Source organism: Coffea arabica, chromosome 10e, assembly GCF_036785885.1.
Source record: "Coffea arabica cultivar ET-39 chromosome 10e, Coffea Arabica ET-39 HiFi, whole genome shotgun sequence".
NCBI classification, from domain to species: Eukaryota; Viridiplantae; Streptophyta; class Magnoliopsida; order Gentianales; family Rubiaceae; genus Coffea; species Coffea arabica.
This window is the reverse complement of record NC_092328.1, coordinates 12,973,948-12,991,906: the sequence shown is the minus strand read 5'-3', so window position 1 is coordinate 12,991,906 and position 17,959 is coordinate 12,973,948. Positions and strand designations below refer to the sequence as shown.

Below are 17,959 nucleotides of genomic sequence, written 5' to 3'. Positions count from 1 at the left end.
ACCCTTAGTGGAATTGACCACACCTTTAATGTGGGGTGAGAGGTCAAGGATTCGACCTTTGCCTCCCATAAAAAAGTTGCCACTTAATGTGGCTTTGTTTAAGATCCATGTGGGTGCAGTACCCACATGGTCCGATGGTGGTTTAGTACCTATCGATTCCCCGTGACTCTGTCGGGTCATCCTCCACAATAGGTTAGATTAGGATTAGAAATAGGTATAAATGTAGATGATGACAAGTAACAAAAAAAAAAAGTGTGAGTCATAAGATTTACTCTAATACTAATGTCGAGAACCAAAATATATACATATATATTTCAAAAATCACCTTGCATTATACTATTAGTTTCCTCTCGTGCACCACGTGAGAACATTTGCATTGCCGCCTCTTTCTTCTTCTTCTCTACACCTTCAACCAGTTTTTTTTTTTCCCAGTCAAATTCAACCATTACTGGACAGCAGAAATTTATTAAATAAAAATACAAAACGACACGTTAGGCTCGTACCACCGATTCTTTGTTTGGACATAACAAAACATTTCAACGAACTCTTATTTATTTCTGCTTCCCTCAGCTGAAAAAGAAAGAAAGAAAGAAAGAGAGCTGAGAGGAAAGAACTGACTCACCAAACAACAATGGCTTCGCTCAACTCTTCATCCGTGAGCTTCTTGAATTCTCCTTCACTGCCAAACAAGCCCTTATTAACTACTAATTCTTCTCTTAATCAGCTTTCTTTTCCTAAATCCAGTTCGTTAATTAATTCCAATGATTCCTTAACTTTATTCCATGTCCGATCAAGTCGAGCTTCGTCTTCGAGAAGCCCTAAAGCCTTGGTAAGTGAAAACGACGTCGCAGCTCCAAATTATTCATCAGCTTCTTTTTGTTTTGTTTTGTTTATGCTGTTGCTTTTCTTATTTCTTTTTTTTTTTTTGCACTTTTCAAGTTCTTTTATTATATTATCTGCAAATTGATAAATTTTTTTTAAAGGTTGTGGCGGCGGCGGCGAACAAATCGGAGCCGTTGAAGATAATGATTTCCGGAGCTCCGGCTTCTGGTAAAGGAACACAATGTGAGCTCATTAAAAAAAAGGTAAATTTTTTTTTTCAGTTAGCAATTGAATTTTTATGCGTTGTAAAACTTTTTGGGATTTTATTAGGGTTTATCGTTGATATAATTGAACTTTTTCTTGTGGTTGATGTTTAAGAAGAAGGAAGAATAGTTGGAAATTATTTTTGTGTTTATTAGATTTAAGTATTTCAAGTGACAATGAGGTTCAAAATTAAATTGGAATAATAATGGTAACGTAATCATCTTTGTTATGATTTATAAATAGGATTGACTAAGGGAATTGTTATTGATAATATGATACATCTGTTAATGGATTCCTATGGACTATTTTACTCATGTATAGTAATAAAAATAGCCCTTTTGTGGAATGTGCTCAAATCTGTCACCATGCTTGACTGTATTTCTATTTTTAATCTCATGGCAGTTTTACTCTTCTGCAAATTTTGCTTATGTTCTGAAAGTAAACTGATTAGAAAACCGCAATCATGAATTACAGAATATTGTTTTTGGTGTTTGGTTTGGCCTAAAAACAAACAATGATGTTAGGAGAATGATGAAAACTTGCTAAATGATGTGTAAATGCCATTCAAGATGGCTATTCTTTTGGAATAGTAAACTGTAAATTTGAAAAAAATCTGTAATTTGATGTTGCATGAATTTCGGAGGCAGCGATTAATGTCAGTCAAAAAAATGTCTGACAAGGAACATGAAATTAGAACAACTTGTGAAGGAAAAAATCACTGTATTATGACATCAATATGGTTCTGATAAATTGCGTTAATCAGCCTTTATGTTATTGGTTTTCTGCCTTTTAAATTCTTTTTGGGCATCGACTTCACTGTTCTGTCATTTCTTTGTGAACCACACAATTTTAAACTCATCTCATTTTAGATTACCGCGTGAACAAAAACAGATTGAACGAAGTCATCCTCATTTGTGCAGTATGATTTGGTGCACGTTGCAGCTGGAGATCTGTTGAGGGCTGAAATTTCTTCTGGAAGTGACAATGGAAAGCGAGCAAAGGAATACATGGATATAGGACAGTTGGTCCCAGATGAAATAGTTGTCATGGTATGTTTTCTTGTAGAACATGCAATTTCTTTTGTTGTTTTGGGAGATCAAATCCTGGACTTTCATTCATTTCAGATGGTTAAAGAGCGGTTGATGCAACCTGATTCTCAAGATAAAGGTTGGCTTTTGGATGGATATCCTCGGAGCTTATCACAAGCAACTAAACTTCAAGGATATGGTTTCCACCCAGAGCTCTTCATTCTCCTTGAAGTGAGGTTTCACAGTTTCCTCTAATACTTAATGAGCAGTTAATCTCATTTTCATTTAGAAGATAGTATGTGATCATGAATATCATCCTAGGGCCAGTATGAAGTCAGACAATTGGATCTCAATAATTAATGTGGATTTCAAAATTGTCTCCTCTTCTACAAGGAGTTTCATGGCAGAAAACCATAAATTACATTTATGCTGTCTTTTTTTTTGGGCTCAAATTATGCACACGAGGCAGAAATTTTACAGGGAACAAGTATATATGGCCAGCACTGGAGGTCGAGGATTGGCTGGGTACTGAAAGAATACTTGTTTACATAGGCACAGTTGTCTTGGCTTTTCGGTTTGTCTGCACCTACTGCTTTTGTGTGTCTGGTGGGTGGGCTAGTATCTAAAACATCAGATACGTGCATTCTAGCAGTTTTTCTTGTCCTTGCTTCGGTCCAACCATATTTCATAAGGAAGACAAATAGTTGATGTGGGCATGGCAAATTGTGTTGTTAACAGGTCCCTGAGGAGATCCTAGTTGAGAGGGTTGTTGGCCGGAGGTTAGATCCAGTTACTGGTAAGATATACCATTTAAAGTATTCTCCCCCAGAGACAGAAGAAATTGCTGCAAGGCTTACTCAACGATTTGATGACACAGAAGAAAAGGCATGTTAAGATCACTCTCACCAGTCTCTTGTTGAAAAAAGGAATAATCTTGATTGTATAATCTTCTATGTAACCTGGTTGATAGTTATTTGATGAACTTGTTTATGCAAATCATTACCTTATTCATTGTCACAACATATCTTTCTTGGTAGGTTAAACTCCGATTGCACACTCATCATCAGAATGTGGCATCAGTGCTTGCGATGTTTGAAGATACTATCATCAAGGTACATGACGTTTACCTTCTGTTTGTTGTGCTGCATATCTTGTGAATGTCCCTCAAACTTTGGGTGGATATTTGATGCTGAAAACTTACCAATCTGTACCTGAAAATATCATACAAAACGCATGTAATACATGTGGATTTTCATAGGATTACATGATTTTTGCAAATATCCTCGGTTTTCTTTGTATTTTTGTGCTGGAGGTATTTTTTTTCTAAGTTTTGTATCCTTTGATTTTTATTTTTTGGGTCATAGTTAAAGCCTTAATTTTCATGAAATGTTGGTTCTTATGAAGGCTACCCGGAGAAAATTGAATTAGATAAATGATAAGCACGTCATAGCAAAAATTGTCTTCATCATACTAGTTTGCATAAATTTGCCATTATTAGTACATTTACGACTTCAAAGTTGAACTAAGGCACTAGACAGAATTCCAAGCACTTATTGTGGTTACTAGAAAAAAGTTAAATGCACTTGCTGCCATAGATATGAACAGGTAATAACTATCTATTTTGCTATCAGAGTCTAGTGAGAAAGCCAGCAAGAATTCTTTTCTTTCCCTCTCCAACTCAATAAACTAGACCGTTCCTCTTTAGGATAAAAAAGGGGCTGGACTGTATTTGCCTATTTTGAAATTCTTATCTCCTACTTCCATGGACATTGTTGATAACAAAACAAAATAAGATGCATAAATCCAATTAAGAAGTACGTAACTGCTCTAAGAAGCAAAAATATGAGTAGCATTTGAAGAATCTTTTTCCTTTTTGGTTATGGTTGCTGAATACAAAACCAAAAATTGTTTAATAGCTTATTCTAGCTTAGTCAAACGCATCAATAGAAAGTCAAGAGGAAAGATTATGTACAAGAAGAAAAGAAAGACGATTTACTTGTTGGTACTTTCGGAATGAAAATTGATAGGTCTCCTCTGATAAGGACATTATCCCCTCTTTACCAATTAGGAGTGATAGGGTTTGAATTAATGAGGTCTTATGTGTCAAACCTCCATCTTTGTACCTAAATTCTTGTTATGTAGCTATTTTAGAAAAGATTCTTTTTGATTGTGAGGATAGACACGACTTAATATTCCCTTGGAGCATTGTTCAACAAGCTGCTAGAATCTTTTTCATGGAATGTCAAAAACCCTTGTGCATTGACATGCTAACCATACTAATATTCTTTTGTTTAAGTAATGTTGAAGTTGAGGTAGTCCTGTGAATTTTTATTTGCTTCAAGGGCAAACCTGCAATCTCAATTAGCTAGTGTAGGTGGTCCTATGAAATTTTATTTGCTTCAGGAAAGACCACTAACCTCAGTGAGCAACTAATTATTACTGAAGATTAAAAAACGTCTTTATCTTAGTTACACCTTAGCTATTGGTATAGGATGTATAAGGTTAGTGGATATCTCTAAGATGCTCTTTATTGGGTAGAAAATAATGCTTGGAGTTTTTGCAACATCAAGGTGGTCTGGGGTTCTGCTGGTACAAACCAAATATACTTAGAATCCACTACAAAATTTCTGAGGTGGGGTAAAAAGAGTAGAGGACTTATTCTAGTACGAGATTTTTGGTGTTTTTGAAGATTTATTAAACTGACAATAATTGATTTTGTTATCATCTTTAACATGTTTTATATGCATCCCCTATATAACTTTTTCATTGTCAAGTAAGGGTTTACTTAACCTGACATGTGCTAGTTTATTTGAACTGGCTATATAGTATATATGCATATTCAACCCTAATTGTCTAGGATTGGAGGAATAGAAGATAAATGGTGTAAAAGTGTAACTAAATGAGAAGTTACCAAATTTCATACTGGATGAAACTTATCTAAATTTAACGCAGTAAAAGAACAGACTATTTATATGTGAGAGTATACCAGTTAATCCTTGAGGTCCTCTTCTGATGTTGCAGTAGTGAGCTTAAGAGAATCTGCAATGCATTGATTCTAACTCTGAGTTATGCTTCTAATGAGTCAAATTCTGTTTTAGTGCAGTTATAAATATTTTGCATGATGAACCAAATTTGTTGAGTTGTTCCATCAGTGGATATTAAACGCTTGTTGAACTCTTGGTATTAACATTTTAACTCAAATGCTGAATGACCATTTTAGCATGTAATGAACTGTACCATTTTATCCTATGTGGGCTTCCCATGGCAGATAAAAGTTATGCAATGCCTTGTTCATAGTGTGATTTTGCTATTTGTTTTTAATTATAATGGAAGCTTAAGCTGACCTTTTATTTATTGACAATTTTGTTGCCTGAAAATCTTGCAATAATTATGAGGCCAGATCTAACATGATGGGCAACCTGTGCAGCATTGCAAGAAAAATGAATTCCATGCGCTATTTGTTGCAAGAATGGCTTGTGGGGGAAGATATAATGGAAATAGAAGAGGCCTTTTACAACTTAAACCTGGTTTAGTAAACAGCCAGAAAGGTTCCATGTCCTATCTGTTGTAAGAGGGGTAGTTGGTGGAACATGTAAATTGAAAAAAGAACTGGCCATTCCTGATTTATAGCACAACCAAAAGATTTTCTTTTAGCTCAGTAACTCTTGTAATCATCTCTTTCTCGTGCCTTTCCAACTATTCCTTCATTTCCTCTCACGTCCACATGGTATGCATAATTCTTCATTTCTGATAGTCTACTTTTTATTCATACAAATAAAAAGAACTTTTCAGCAGATCAATTAGCGTAAATTCTTTGTTTATCCTCTCCCGCTGTTTGTCTTTTGTTCGTTATAGTTACTGATGTTGCTTTAAGTTTAATTGGAGAATCTTCTTGGCTGGGATTTGGTGGTAGGTGGATGGAAGTGTTTCCAAGGAGGCTGTATTTGCGCAGATAGATTCTGCATTAACAAAGCTGCTGGAGCAAAGGGCAGAAAAGATAGGATCTGCAATAGCTTAGAACAGTAAGTCCGGAAATGATTGAAATCATACAGAAGAAAGATTAGGATTTTGCTAGGTGAGAAAGCAGGAAATTTTTATGACAAGTACTTACAAGATTAATGGCTGATAGCTTGATGGATTCTTCCCTTGTATACTAGTGCAAATATACATGCGACAACCAAAGTTGTATGTACTATTGCAGTGTCCATTGTCCAAATTTATCTGCTACTGTTACTTTTGCGTTTTTGTGTTTTCTTCCCCCAGCCATCAACACTCTGCAAATTGTTGTATTATCTTCTGAAGAATAACTTTTGCTGTTGAATTGTCAGATTTCCGGTCATGGAATTGTTAATGACTATAACTAATTTGCCGTCGCAGTATTCTTTGGCATCTAATGGTCACATCATATTATTTTGGTAGCCTTCAGTATTATGAAATCCAAGTTTGCTTTGACCAAGGACAATAGCAGTTACATGTTTTTCTATTGCATTTACTTCATAAGCACTGTTGGTATAAATGGTCGTTTTCTTGTGTGAGGTCTTGATGTTTTGTAATGACGGCCAACGCTTGCAAATGATGTTCGAATGCAGTTGACCCGGTCGTTGTGCACCTATGCAAATTGTAATACCTCGGGTATCTATTTTGAGTGGTGTAAGAGGTCACACTTGGATAGTCTGATCTCTAAAGGCTCAATGGTTTAAATTGTGTCACATTATTTTATCATATAGTGTGGTATAATATAGATTATCAAATCTTTGAAAATCAGATTTACTCAAGTCGAGACCGGTGTAAATTTACTACTTGTTTGTTGAAAGACAAATACTTGGATAGACTTGATATTCGATGTCACCGTCAGTTTGTAGACTAAGTGGCTCAAAATTGGCTACATCATTAGCATGGACTAAGCATCCATATCCGACAATTCTGCTCTCTACTTCACTGGGTAAACTTTGTCTCACCCTTATATTACGTTATTTTCTTGCTGAAGGTGATATTGGAATTAATTCTTGGAAAATCATATATATGGGAACAAATCAAGTTTGTCTTGCATTTATATAGGGAGAATACAAAGCTAAAAGCTAATTGTCAATAATCTCTAGGGGGAGAGGGAGGCCGCCCGGGGGGTGGGGGGGCGGGGGAACAATCCCGGACCCGGGACATTGCAACGAAGATTTTCCCAGCTTTCCGTCTCTTCTCGTCTTCTTCTTCCAGAAATGGAAAAGGCAAAAAGAGAAAACCAAAAAAGTTAATTATTATTATTATTAATTTGAAAAGAAACAAAACTTTTACTACAATACCTTAAGATCTACAAACCTGAATTTTCGTTTTTACAAAAAAGAGCCAAGATTTTTCATGAATCCAAGATTTTCCACGCTGCTTTCTTGGTGCTCTTCAAAAGTTTCTTTGTGATAGAAGGCAACAGAAGAGGGCTAGGATAAATGCTCTTGCGGACATTATGGCACCGTCGGCCTTGGATTTGTTCGCCGGAATCATTTTCTACCTAAATACTCGTCGGAATGTTAATGGCAGGCATGCAGAGAGTTTTCTCGTATAATTAAACTATACTCTTTAGTAGAGTTAATGGTTTACTGATGAATTGGAAGTCTAAACCTTTTGGTTTTAGTTGTGAATTTTAGCGGTTGAACCATTCTATCCAGTGAATAGTCCACCAGGTAGGGTTAGACCTTTAACTGGACTAGATAAGGAGTTAACCAGTCAAATCCGTTAAACTTGTTGGTTCAATTGAAAATCCGTTCGAATTTTCCATTGAACTTTCTTTTTTAATTGTGGGTCTTTTTTTTGAGACAAAGTATCTGTATGCTTTTGACAAAATTTGACCATTGGATCATCATTTAAATGTGGTCCGATGGTGATTTATATATTAATTATATATGTTTTTAAATACAATAATTAGTTTCTAAAAGTACTTCATTTATATTCTACATATATTAAAATTACTTTTTGTATTTATAAATATTATTTTAGTGACTCACTGGTGCAACTTGTCATCCGCAATTTTGATCCAGTGATGTAGTTGCTTTGTTAGGTTTAATAACTATGCTTTGAGTTGGGCACAGTTCTAGTTTCTAGATATTTAATTTGTACTGATGATGTGATAAAGTTTGCACCACTCAGTTTACAGGTGGAGCCGTAGACCCAAGGTTTATAAAATCGGGATCCTACGTATGATCGATTTTAGTTTCACAGAATCGGATAGAATCGGATAGTAGGATCGTAAGATCCAAAAGCTCCTAATTGCAATTAAAGGCTGCAATTCTTTGATAAATTACAAATATACCACAAATATTTTCATTTACTTGCAAAATGGAGTTTCGTATTTCACAAATTTACAAAAAATTGTAGGATCGTACGATCCTACGATCCTACACGATCCTGCTACGATCCTACATAGATTAATATGATTTGTGACTCTGAATACGATCCGGATCGCGATTTTGACAACTATGCATAGACCATGCCAACGTAAGTTTTTTGTCTTGGCAAAATATATATAGTTAAAGCAAAGTTGGATTTCATTTCAAGATTTTTTTTTTTTTTTTTTTTTGCAGTAAGTGCCTCCAAACACTCATTGAAACACCTGAATTACATATAAATTACCATGTAAATGCACAAATTCATATTTATTACTTCATTGCTTTAAGAAACTTTTCAAAATTTAATTTCACTCTTATCAAAAAAATTAACAATTGAAACCTTAAAAATTAATTTCAATCTTTCCGACAAAATTAACACTTGAACCTATTTTAACCGAAGTACCTGTTAGCCAAATCCTTCATTTTTATTGCATCTAACTTGATGCATCAGTAACCGGTTCTTTCATATCTTACCTAAGCTAAGTTATAGTTCAAAATCACTTTCATTTAGACAACCACCTGCAAACAGTAAATAAAGGGTTTAAATTTTTTTTTTAAATTTTTTTCTAGTAGAAGAGGGTAGGATTTAATAAGTGGAGAGAGAAAGAGAGAGAGAGGAGAGAATTTCAATCTAAAATCTGGGGGTCTTCATCGTTAATCAATAGATGAAAGGCCTAATTGTTGTATGTTATTGATTACCCAGTCAATGGAAGGTATCCATGTCAAATGTTGATAGTATCTCTGGAGCCGATTGATAAATAATTGGTTTACCTGTCCGGTTGTCTGTGGAACCATTTAATCTAATACTTAAGCTTAACTACGATAAAGGGATTTTAGTTTTGGACAGCATTGTGACTTCAGTTACAGCCCTAAAGCAATAATAAATGATTGGCAGAAATTAGAAACAAAATGTTTGACAATATCTAAGCTGGTGATTCTTCTAAATTTAAAGCTATTGCCACGCCAAATTCCGCTTTGTTCATATCTTTCAGATATTAGTATTCACCAATGTTTTCAGAACCGGACCGGACCGGCCGGTTCGACCGGTTGGACCGCGAACCGGCCATGTCACCGGTCCGGTCTAATGCTAAAGCCGGAAGTTCATGGAGAACCGTTGAAACCCGGACGAACCGGACGAACCGTGCGAACCGTTAAGAACCGTGAACCGGCGGTTTTTTAAATTCTTCAACAAAATATCAAGAATGGTGTAGCTAAAATTCGAACCTGGGTCTCCAAGTTTAAATATGACAATCTTACCACTAGACTGTACTTAAGTTTGTTAAGAATTCTACTTGACTAAAAAATATATTAAAACATCAAGTTCTTCTCTTATTTTTTTTTTTTCAATTTTTTCTTCTTAACCATTTTTAACCCAAATATCCACAACAAGATTTTCTCAAGTCTTCACCATTATTATCTGGTTATTATCTTTAGCAGATTGTAAACAAGTTGAAAATTTCAACTTTTCTTGTTTTCCAACATTTTAGTAAGTTTAATTTTTTTCTTTTCAAGGTTTTTTTCTATATTATTATCTTTAGTTGATTTTTTGCATTTTCTTCTTTTTCCCCTCAATTTTCATATGTTTCCCTCATTTTTGTTTTATTTTTATTCGATTAATTAAGGATGAAATTTTTGCAAAAGTAGTGCACATCCGTGTAGGAATTGGGTAGGAATTACAAATAATAACATTGGGTTGGTCAAAAATATGGTAGTTGGCACATAATCGAAGCTATTGATAATTGAATTTAAAATAATTAATGGTATAGGATCATTGAATTTAATATAACATGTTAATTAGTAATGTTTAGTAGCAATTAATTTTTTATGTGTTTAACTGTATATTTGTTTTTCAAAAATTTTTAATTTTTTTTAGTTTGAGCAATTAGATTTATATTTTTATAATAAAATTTTAACTTTTTCAGCTTAAGTTGATGAAATTGTGAAGGTGGTGTGGTTGCTTATCATGCCACTGATAAAAGTTTGCTATTCAAATAGTTTGTCTTAATTTGAACTCTTTTATGAATTTTTTTAAGGGTTGTAAAAGAATTTCAATATTTAATTAATTTATTTTTTGTGTTTTTATTTGTGATAATTGGTGCACATTTGGATTGTATCTATTTATGTTTATAATGAATTTATGAAAACTTGTGGTGAATTATGATATTTTAATTATATTTATCATTCCATGTTTTGTGTATAACTTTTAGAAAATTTATTATTATCATAACTTAAATTAAGTTATGTTGGTAAAGTTCAAGTGTAAAATGAAACCTACTTAGTACTTAACACTAAAAAAAAAAAAAAAACAAAAAAAAAAACAAAAACAGTGAACCTTTGAACCGGCCGGTTGGACCGGTCGGACCGCGAACCGGCCACCTCTCCGGTTTACTGACCGGTCCGAGTTTAAAAACATTGGTATTCACCACCCTTCAGCCACTTTACACAACTTTTTGTATACGTGGGCTGGCATAAAAATTCATCATCTATGTTACGTTGGTTGACACTTTCTTTTTCTTGAATATTCTTACCATTTCCCTCTTTTTATTTGGCTTCAAATAGTGATAGAATTGATGTGGCGGTTGAAAAGTTACAGCAACAGGTGATGGACTCTTCTCAATCTTTTGTACACAACCAGGTAAATGTAATACTCCATTCGTCCTAATTATTTTGTCATATTTCGGGAATCAAATCTTTTGAAAATAATGGTTTGATTGTAATGTTTATATTTCTTTTTTTCATCTTACCTTCACAAATTCAATTGAATTTGAACGGTAACATATATATGATTAAAGGAAATGACTATATTGAAAAAAGCTACTAAAAAGTGTTTTAACGTTTTCAACATGACAAATATTTTGGAACATTCAAAATTGAAAAATACGGAACAATATGGAAAGCATGACAAGTATTTGTTTCTATTGGTAGTCGCGAGTTGACTTAGTAAACATACATCCTTGAAATTGCAATGAGAAGTTGACTTCATCTCTAGACAATCATTTCCCCAATCTTACTCTAAGACAAATACTGCTTTAACAATGTTGACTTTGTCTTCATTGTTGCAGAAGAAGAAAGTGAATGAGTACCTGGTCCTGAGTTCAACGCCAGGTTCAACGCCAACTCCCATTTCCTTTTCTCATCTTTTCGTCTTTGTATTTTTGATAATTAGATTCCTCCCATCAGCAACTTCATGTTCATGGTTATATCATAAGCCAATTGTAGAGCAAGTTGGTACCTTACATGTAAGGCTGAGGTATGCTAACAAAGTCATATCTCATTAGGCAAAATGACGCCAGGTTAATATCTAATTGGATAAATTACACTTTACCCCCTTATGGTATAGCTAATTTTCACAAAACCCTCTCTATAGTTTTAAAATATATATATAACTCTTTCATAGTTTGGATTAAAGTGTTAAAATAATGGAAATTATCATCCGTAACGGAACCTATGAAAATATCGAAATTACCCTTGTTTGAAAACTAAAATGGCTGAAATGATCAAAATATATAAATATAATATACATGACATTCTAATCCCGTATGGTTTTATATTTTATTATATAATCCTCTTATGATTTAGTTTTTACGATATAACACCTTTATGATTTTCAATAAATATACATAAACCCCTGTGATTAATAAATAACTTTTAACCTTATATAGGAGTATTTTTGACATTTTAGCTAACTCCGTTGTGGATTGTAAATTCCGTCACTTTGACGCTTTAATCCAAATTATGAGGGAGTTATATATAACTTTTGAAACTATACGGGGGTTATGTTAGAAAACAATAAACCATAGCGGTTAAAGTGTAATTTGCCCTATATAATTTCTCGAGAAAGAGACCGCACTGTGGTTGTTGATTAAACGAAGCTTCCATTCAAAGTTAGTACAGTCCTCTATGGCTTTCCATTTGAATGACGCTTGCAGAATCTGCTCCTGAACTAGACCCGACCAAACTTTGAAAATCAGCAAGAGACAAAATTCAATGGGCTGGGATGCACATGGAAAAATAAAAGGAGAGACTTGGAAGTTTCGTAATTACACTGGTCTAACTCTAATACCTCATGTTAATAAACAAGTTGGTCAAGAAATCCATATGAAAGTAGGGTTCGAATTTGTACAACTTCAAAAAACAGAAAAAGAAAAAAGAAAAAAGGAAAAAGAGATTGCTGTGGAAAATTGTGCAATGCATTGACATGTATAGTTAAGGCAAGGGAGCTACACAGAAGAGCCAGTAGAGGACCTTGACAGCCTTGGTGTTGCCAAACAAGCAGCTAAGGCTCTTTCTAAGCTATTTACAATTTCTGTCATGGTTGGTCTATCCCGACCTTCTAGTCTTACACAATCTGCAGCAAGGTATCCCACATATGCCACTGCTTCTATCTCAAATGGTGTTGGAGGAGGCATTCTCTGATCCAAAACTCTGTGTATCTCATCTTGAACTATGTAGGGAACTACAAAATCAACCACATTTCTCGGTACTTCATTCTTATTCTTGTGTATTGCCTTGCACCCTGATAACAGTTCTAGTAACACCACTCCAAAGCTGTAAACATCACTCTTAGTGGTTAGTTGTTGCAGTCTGTAGTACTCGGGGTCCATGTAGCCAACCGTGCCAGCTGCGCTCATTGAGAGGTATGACACATCATCCGGGGGCCCCATTAGCGAGAGCCCGAAATCAGACACCTTGGCAGTCCACGTGGCGTCCAGCAATATGTTGGAGGACTTGATGTCCCTGTGTATGATTGGTGGCACTGCATACTCGTGGAGGTACTGAATTCCTCTAGCTGCATCAAGGGCTACCTTAATTCTTGCAGCCCATGACATTAGAGGGGAGTTTTCGAGTTTGTGGATATGGTCAAAGAGGGTGCCGTTGTCCAAGTACTCATAGACTAGAACCCTCTCATTACAATCTTCACTGTAACCTAACAGTCTGACTAAGTTCCTATGATTAAGCCGTGACAAAAATTCTAGCTCATGAAGGAATGCGTAGTCCTTGTCCTCTTGGCTACGCTTTGTACCACCAGCATGATGGTATGATGAGCACGACGAAATTTCAGCTCTCTTGATAGCTACTTCGAGGCCATCGTCTAGTGTTCCCATGTAGACTGAACCAAAGCTCCCAGTCCCAATCTTGTGCTTCTCTGAGAAATTATTTGTGGCCCTAAGCAGAACTTCTAAAGAAAACTCTTCCAAACGATTCCCATTTCCCAAACTAATCAAATGACTTAGCTTCTTTTCCAATGCTGGCGGTGCCTGTTGCTGGCTACTCTGAGGAGCTCTGGCAGGATCATCCATGGGACCTGAATCGTGGACCCGGGATGCTTTATTCTTGCAATGTTTGTAAAACAAGAAGCAGAGGACTATTAAAAATGACAAAGAACCAATGCAACCTACAACTAAGAAAGCTACCAATTTCTTGTTCCATTGACTACTACTTTTGGTATTCATTCTAGGTACTGGCAACAAGGGCGATGGCGATGATGGTGCCAATTCCGGTGCTGGATTTTTATCTGAAGAGAGAAATATGGAACAGGGTTGACAAATCACCTGCCCTTGACTGCAATAGCTACCATAATTAGGTAAAAGCTCACAAGGGCACTGTTTTCTACATGGACCCGGAATTATACTGTTGAAAACTGTGGATTTTGAATCCAAAATCTCATCATTGCCCCAACAAAACAAGGAATAGTTAGATGTTGCCACACCACAGAAAATATTTCCTTTTGCTTCTAAAGAAATGAATGATGTCTGCTGCAAATAAATAGGCAGATCAAAATTATTTTCTCCCCAGCAGGCCACTGTTCCATTTGGCCTCCTCAATGCACAACTGCGATTTTCAGCCAAAGCAAGAGATTTAAACTGACCTGAAGGTTTCACACCTGCCATATCTCCCCAGCATTCCAGAGTACCAGTCAAAGAAATGGCACAGGCATGTCGAAAACCAGCGGCAACAACAGTAAATATCCCAGCAGGAACATGATCAATGACATTAGCAAAACTTCCTAAGCACTGAATTTTTCCTGATCTCAGCAGTCCACAAACAAAATTTTCTGCAACAGCAACACTAGAAGTGATCAAACTGTTGCTGGTGGAATTGAACTCCTTCCAATGCCAGCATTCGAGTCGCTTAGTCCTGCTAACAAGCCCACAAATGTGGGAATTCCCAGCATCAAGTTCTTCAAGAATTGGACCGTCATAAATCCTCTTATGGGCCATGTTGGTAACATTGCTTGAAAATCTCCAGCAGAACACGATTGAGGTAGAGGAAGAAGATGACCTCAAAGCACAAAGGAAACCGTTTCCACCTACAATTGCAGAGAATGATGTAAAAGAAGGGCTGACTCGAATTGGGATTCCCTCAGGAAAGCTTGTACAGTTAAGGTGTGACTGTTGTTTAGATGAAGGAATTAATGCACAAACAAGCGTTTGATTACCAGCTTGAGATATTGATACAGTGGAAAGTGGACAAATGAATGGCAAAGAAGAAAGAAAGCAAAGAACTAAAGTGAAGAATGTTTGGTGAAAAATGGCCATAGAAATGATTTGGTTGAAGAAGGTTTTTTCATGGTGAGAAGAGCAAAGGCTAAAGAGAAGATGATGACTTGGTTTTGGTTTTGGTTCTTGTATTCTTTCTTGTATTTGATTTAGGTATGTAACGTTTTGGTTTTAAGGGCATTTTGATGTGGATTTTGGAGAAAAAGAGAATGGATGAATGGAAAAACGCGGTTGAGGAGAGTTCGTTTTTTAGGACCAAAGACCAAGTCTTTTTGGAAAAGTTTGTAGTACGAAAAAAATGGGTTCTGGTCTGGGAAAGATAGGAAGGGAGCCGTGTGGTCAAACATTGAAAAGCTCTTGTTGATGATTTAATCTGGAGTATCTGACCCGATTTTTAACTAATGGAATTTGGGAGGACAAACAAAGAGAGAGAGAGTTTCAAACGGCTGAGAGAGATAGCAAGCACAATAAAGTTGGCCAATAGCCTGGCCATCAGGTAGCTCCAGCGTTAAAAGTTCGATGTCAGGATCTAAACTTCAAAAGACTCATTTGGATAACTAATAAGTAATAATATTTTATTTACTTGTATCGTAAACAAATTTTTCATTTCACCTTTTATATTTCTAATAACCATTTTATCTTACATATATCATATCATAAAAATATTATAATAATTATTTTTAAATATTATTTCAAATAATCTCCTATCCAAACACACTTAGGATGCGTTTGATAAAACTGAAGTCTGAAATCTGAAATCTGAAGTTTGAATCAATTAAATTATTGAATTGTTAAGTATTAAATATAATATATTTGAGTACATATCACATTTAGTGATAAGTGAATAGCTTATCACTTATTTTGGGAGCAAGTTTTACCTAAAAAATTCAGTGCCACTTAATTAGTTCAAATGTTTAATTTTTTGTTATCAACAAGTTTGAATATGTTAAGATCTGAATCCATTAAATTTAACTGTTAAACTGGATTATCAAACAGGCTTTAGTAATATTTGGCAGTTATGAATTGCTACGTCGGATTTAAGAAAGAAGAGTGAAGGGCAAGCAATAGCAGAATTCACTTTCTCGTTTTCATCTTCTCTCTGTTGTTCCTCACTGTCTATCTCTTTACAAGAATTAGTTACAAGGACTCTTCTGCAATTACAAAATTTAAGCAATTTAGGTTAGCTACTCAATGCCAGATCCTGACATTGAACTCCTGGCCTAAAGGTCAGGGGTAAGGGGTATAGAGAGGGAATAGGGAAAGGCTTTATATATTAAAAAAAAACCAATAAATGACGTTGACGTGAATAAAAAAATAGTTTGCCAATTTTGATCTTGGGCCAGACTCCGTTTATGCCCAAGCTTGATCGAATCTGAAGCCTTAATCGAGCACTGAGTATTTGGGCTACCATTATCAAGGCTCGACCTTTCTGCCTTAACTAGGGCTAGCCCAATTTTAAATGTTTTATGTTTTACCAATTACTATAAGTTTTAAGTCATATATTATTAAAAAAAATCTTTGATATTTTAAAATTGAGCATCATCTTTTAGTTTTTTCTTTTTTTCACTTAAACAATCTTAATTAATTTTAAAATTTTTAATTCAACATAAACACTTCCAAGCACATAAAAATTACAAAAAACTTTGGTTTTATCTAAGTAGAATAAGCTAGCTATTAATTAGCCCAACTTGCCATTACCCAAGGTCAGTTCATTATTGAATCCAACTCAGATTTTTAGTTCTAACGTAGTTCAGCTTTTTATAATTTTGGTGGGTCAAGTTCGGCTGGCTTTAAGTCCAAAAATAAAAAGGGTTCGGGCTGGCTTCGGCTCACTTTCCACTTTCCCTTTTATAATCTGAGGTATATTCAGATTCTCCTCTTTATTTTCTGAATATCTTAATATATTATCAGATTTCAAGGGGCTAAATTTTCAGGGAAAAGGGAAAGTGGGTTTCAGTTCCAAAGTCAAGGGTTTAGAGTCCAGCACTATTTCAAGGGATAAAAAAAGGGTCCAGCATCCATTGAGTCTACAAAATAATCTGGGCGACAATTTGCAAGAGGGCCAAATATAGTTGGTTAATCTTCTTTTTTTCGGTAACAATAATAACATTTGTATAACGTAATCTATCATATTTTATAAGGAAATGGAGGTTAAAAAGACTGTATAAGGGACTAACAAGTATACAATCCTGACTAGATCAAAGGAATGTTCTGACATTTCTTTTGAAATTTTTTCACTGAAGGTGGGGTTCGAACCTCTGATCAAATGCAGTTGGTTAATGATGATGAAAATAAGTGTATCGTAAATATCATCTGCAAAATGGCTCCCCTAAACTATCATTCACTTCAATTTTTTATCTTAAACTATCAATTTCAATACTTTAATATGTTCTACAACCAATATGTTACAATTTAATAAAGTTGTCCACAAAATAAATTAATATGAAAACCAATATAACAATGTACTTTGATCTAAGTGGTCAAAATCAAAATCCCCATGATATTTTAACTCGTGATCTTTGTAACACGCTCTCACCTTTGCGGTCCCTAATTCGTTCTCCGATTGTTGCTTCCCAACTTTCCAATCCTTCATTGAGTCACACATTTTCACAAGCCATTGAAGTGGTTGTACATGCATAGTGGTATGTACAATGAAGTCGTTAAAGTCTTCTTGTTCTTGTATGAAGAAGAAGATCAATCAAAAGTGACAGAGACCAAGACATTGATGACGACCCAAGAGATTTCAAAGAAAGTCAAGAAAAGAAAGCAGTATTCAGAAACAGGCAAAATCTTCAATTACGGAGTGTGCTGAGATCATTTAGAGGTTCGTAGAATCTTCAATTAGTCAAAAGTAAAGGGTATACCCCTTTTATTATGTACTCTTCCAAAATTTTATAATAAATATGTTGGGATTTATGCCCAACCTCCCACCATTTCTAGGTGTCTTTTTTAAAGAAAAAACCAAAATTTT

General features: G+C 35.1%; 2 protein-coding genes across 3 annotated transcripts; one reads left to right on the top strand and one right to left on the bottom strand.

Moving 5' to 3' along the window:
- Window positions 1–351: 351 nt before the first annotated feature.
- On the top strand, window positions 352–6,493 carry LOC113710948 (adenylate kinase 2, chloroplastic-like). Of its 2 annotated transcripts, XM_027234035.2 has the most exons (8): window positions 354–655; window positions 745–829; window positions 984–1,085; window positions 2,007–2,135; window positions 2,211–2,345; window positions 2,853–2,999; window positions 3,152–3,226; window positions 6,028–6,493. In XM_027234035.2, the coding sequence occupies exons 3-8, from the start codon at window positions 1,026–1,028 to the stop codon at window positions 6,130–6,132; spliced, it is 651 nt and encodes a 216-aa protein (XP_027089836.1). In that variant the 5' UTR covers window positions 354–655; window positions 745–829; window positions 984–1,025; the 3' UTR covers window positions 6,133–6,493. The 2 variants fall into 2 exon arrangements, with proteins under 2 accessions (XP_027089835.1, XP_027089836.1); XM_027234034.2 differs by having other exon boundaries at window positions 352–829.
- Window positions 6,494–12,656: 6,163 nt separating this feature from the next.
- On the bottom strand, window positions 12,657–15,196 carry LOC113712208 (serine/threonine-protein kinase-like protein CCR4). The gene has a single exon (XM_027235530.2). It carries the CDS (start codon window positions 15,025–15,027, stop codon window positions 12,709–12,711), a length of 2,319 nt encoding a protein of 772 aa, XP_027091331.2. The 5' UTR covers window positions 15,028–15,196; the 3' UTR covers window positions 12,657–12,708.
- Between the last annotated feature and the right edge of the window lie 2,763 nt (window positions 15,197–17,959).

Coding starts and splice junctions, on each gene's coding strand:
- LOC113710948 (XM_027234034.2), top strand. CDS start 632: ATGGCTTCGCTCAACTCTTCATCCGTGAGCTTCTTGAATTCTCCTTCA. Junction 830..983: donor CGAGAAGCCCTAAAGCCTTG/GTAAGTGAAAAC, acceptor TTTTTTTTAAAG/GTTGTGGCGGCGGCGGCGAA. Junction 2,346..2,852: donor AGCTCTTCATTCTCCTTGAA/GTGAGGTTTCAC, acceptor TGTTGTTAACAG/GTCCCTGAGGAGATCCTAGT.
- LOC113712208 (XM_027235530.2), bottom strand. CDS start 15,027: ATGGCCATTTTTCACCAAACATTCTTCACTTTAGTTCTTTGCTTTCTT.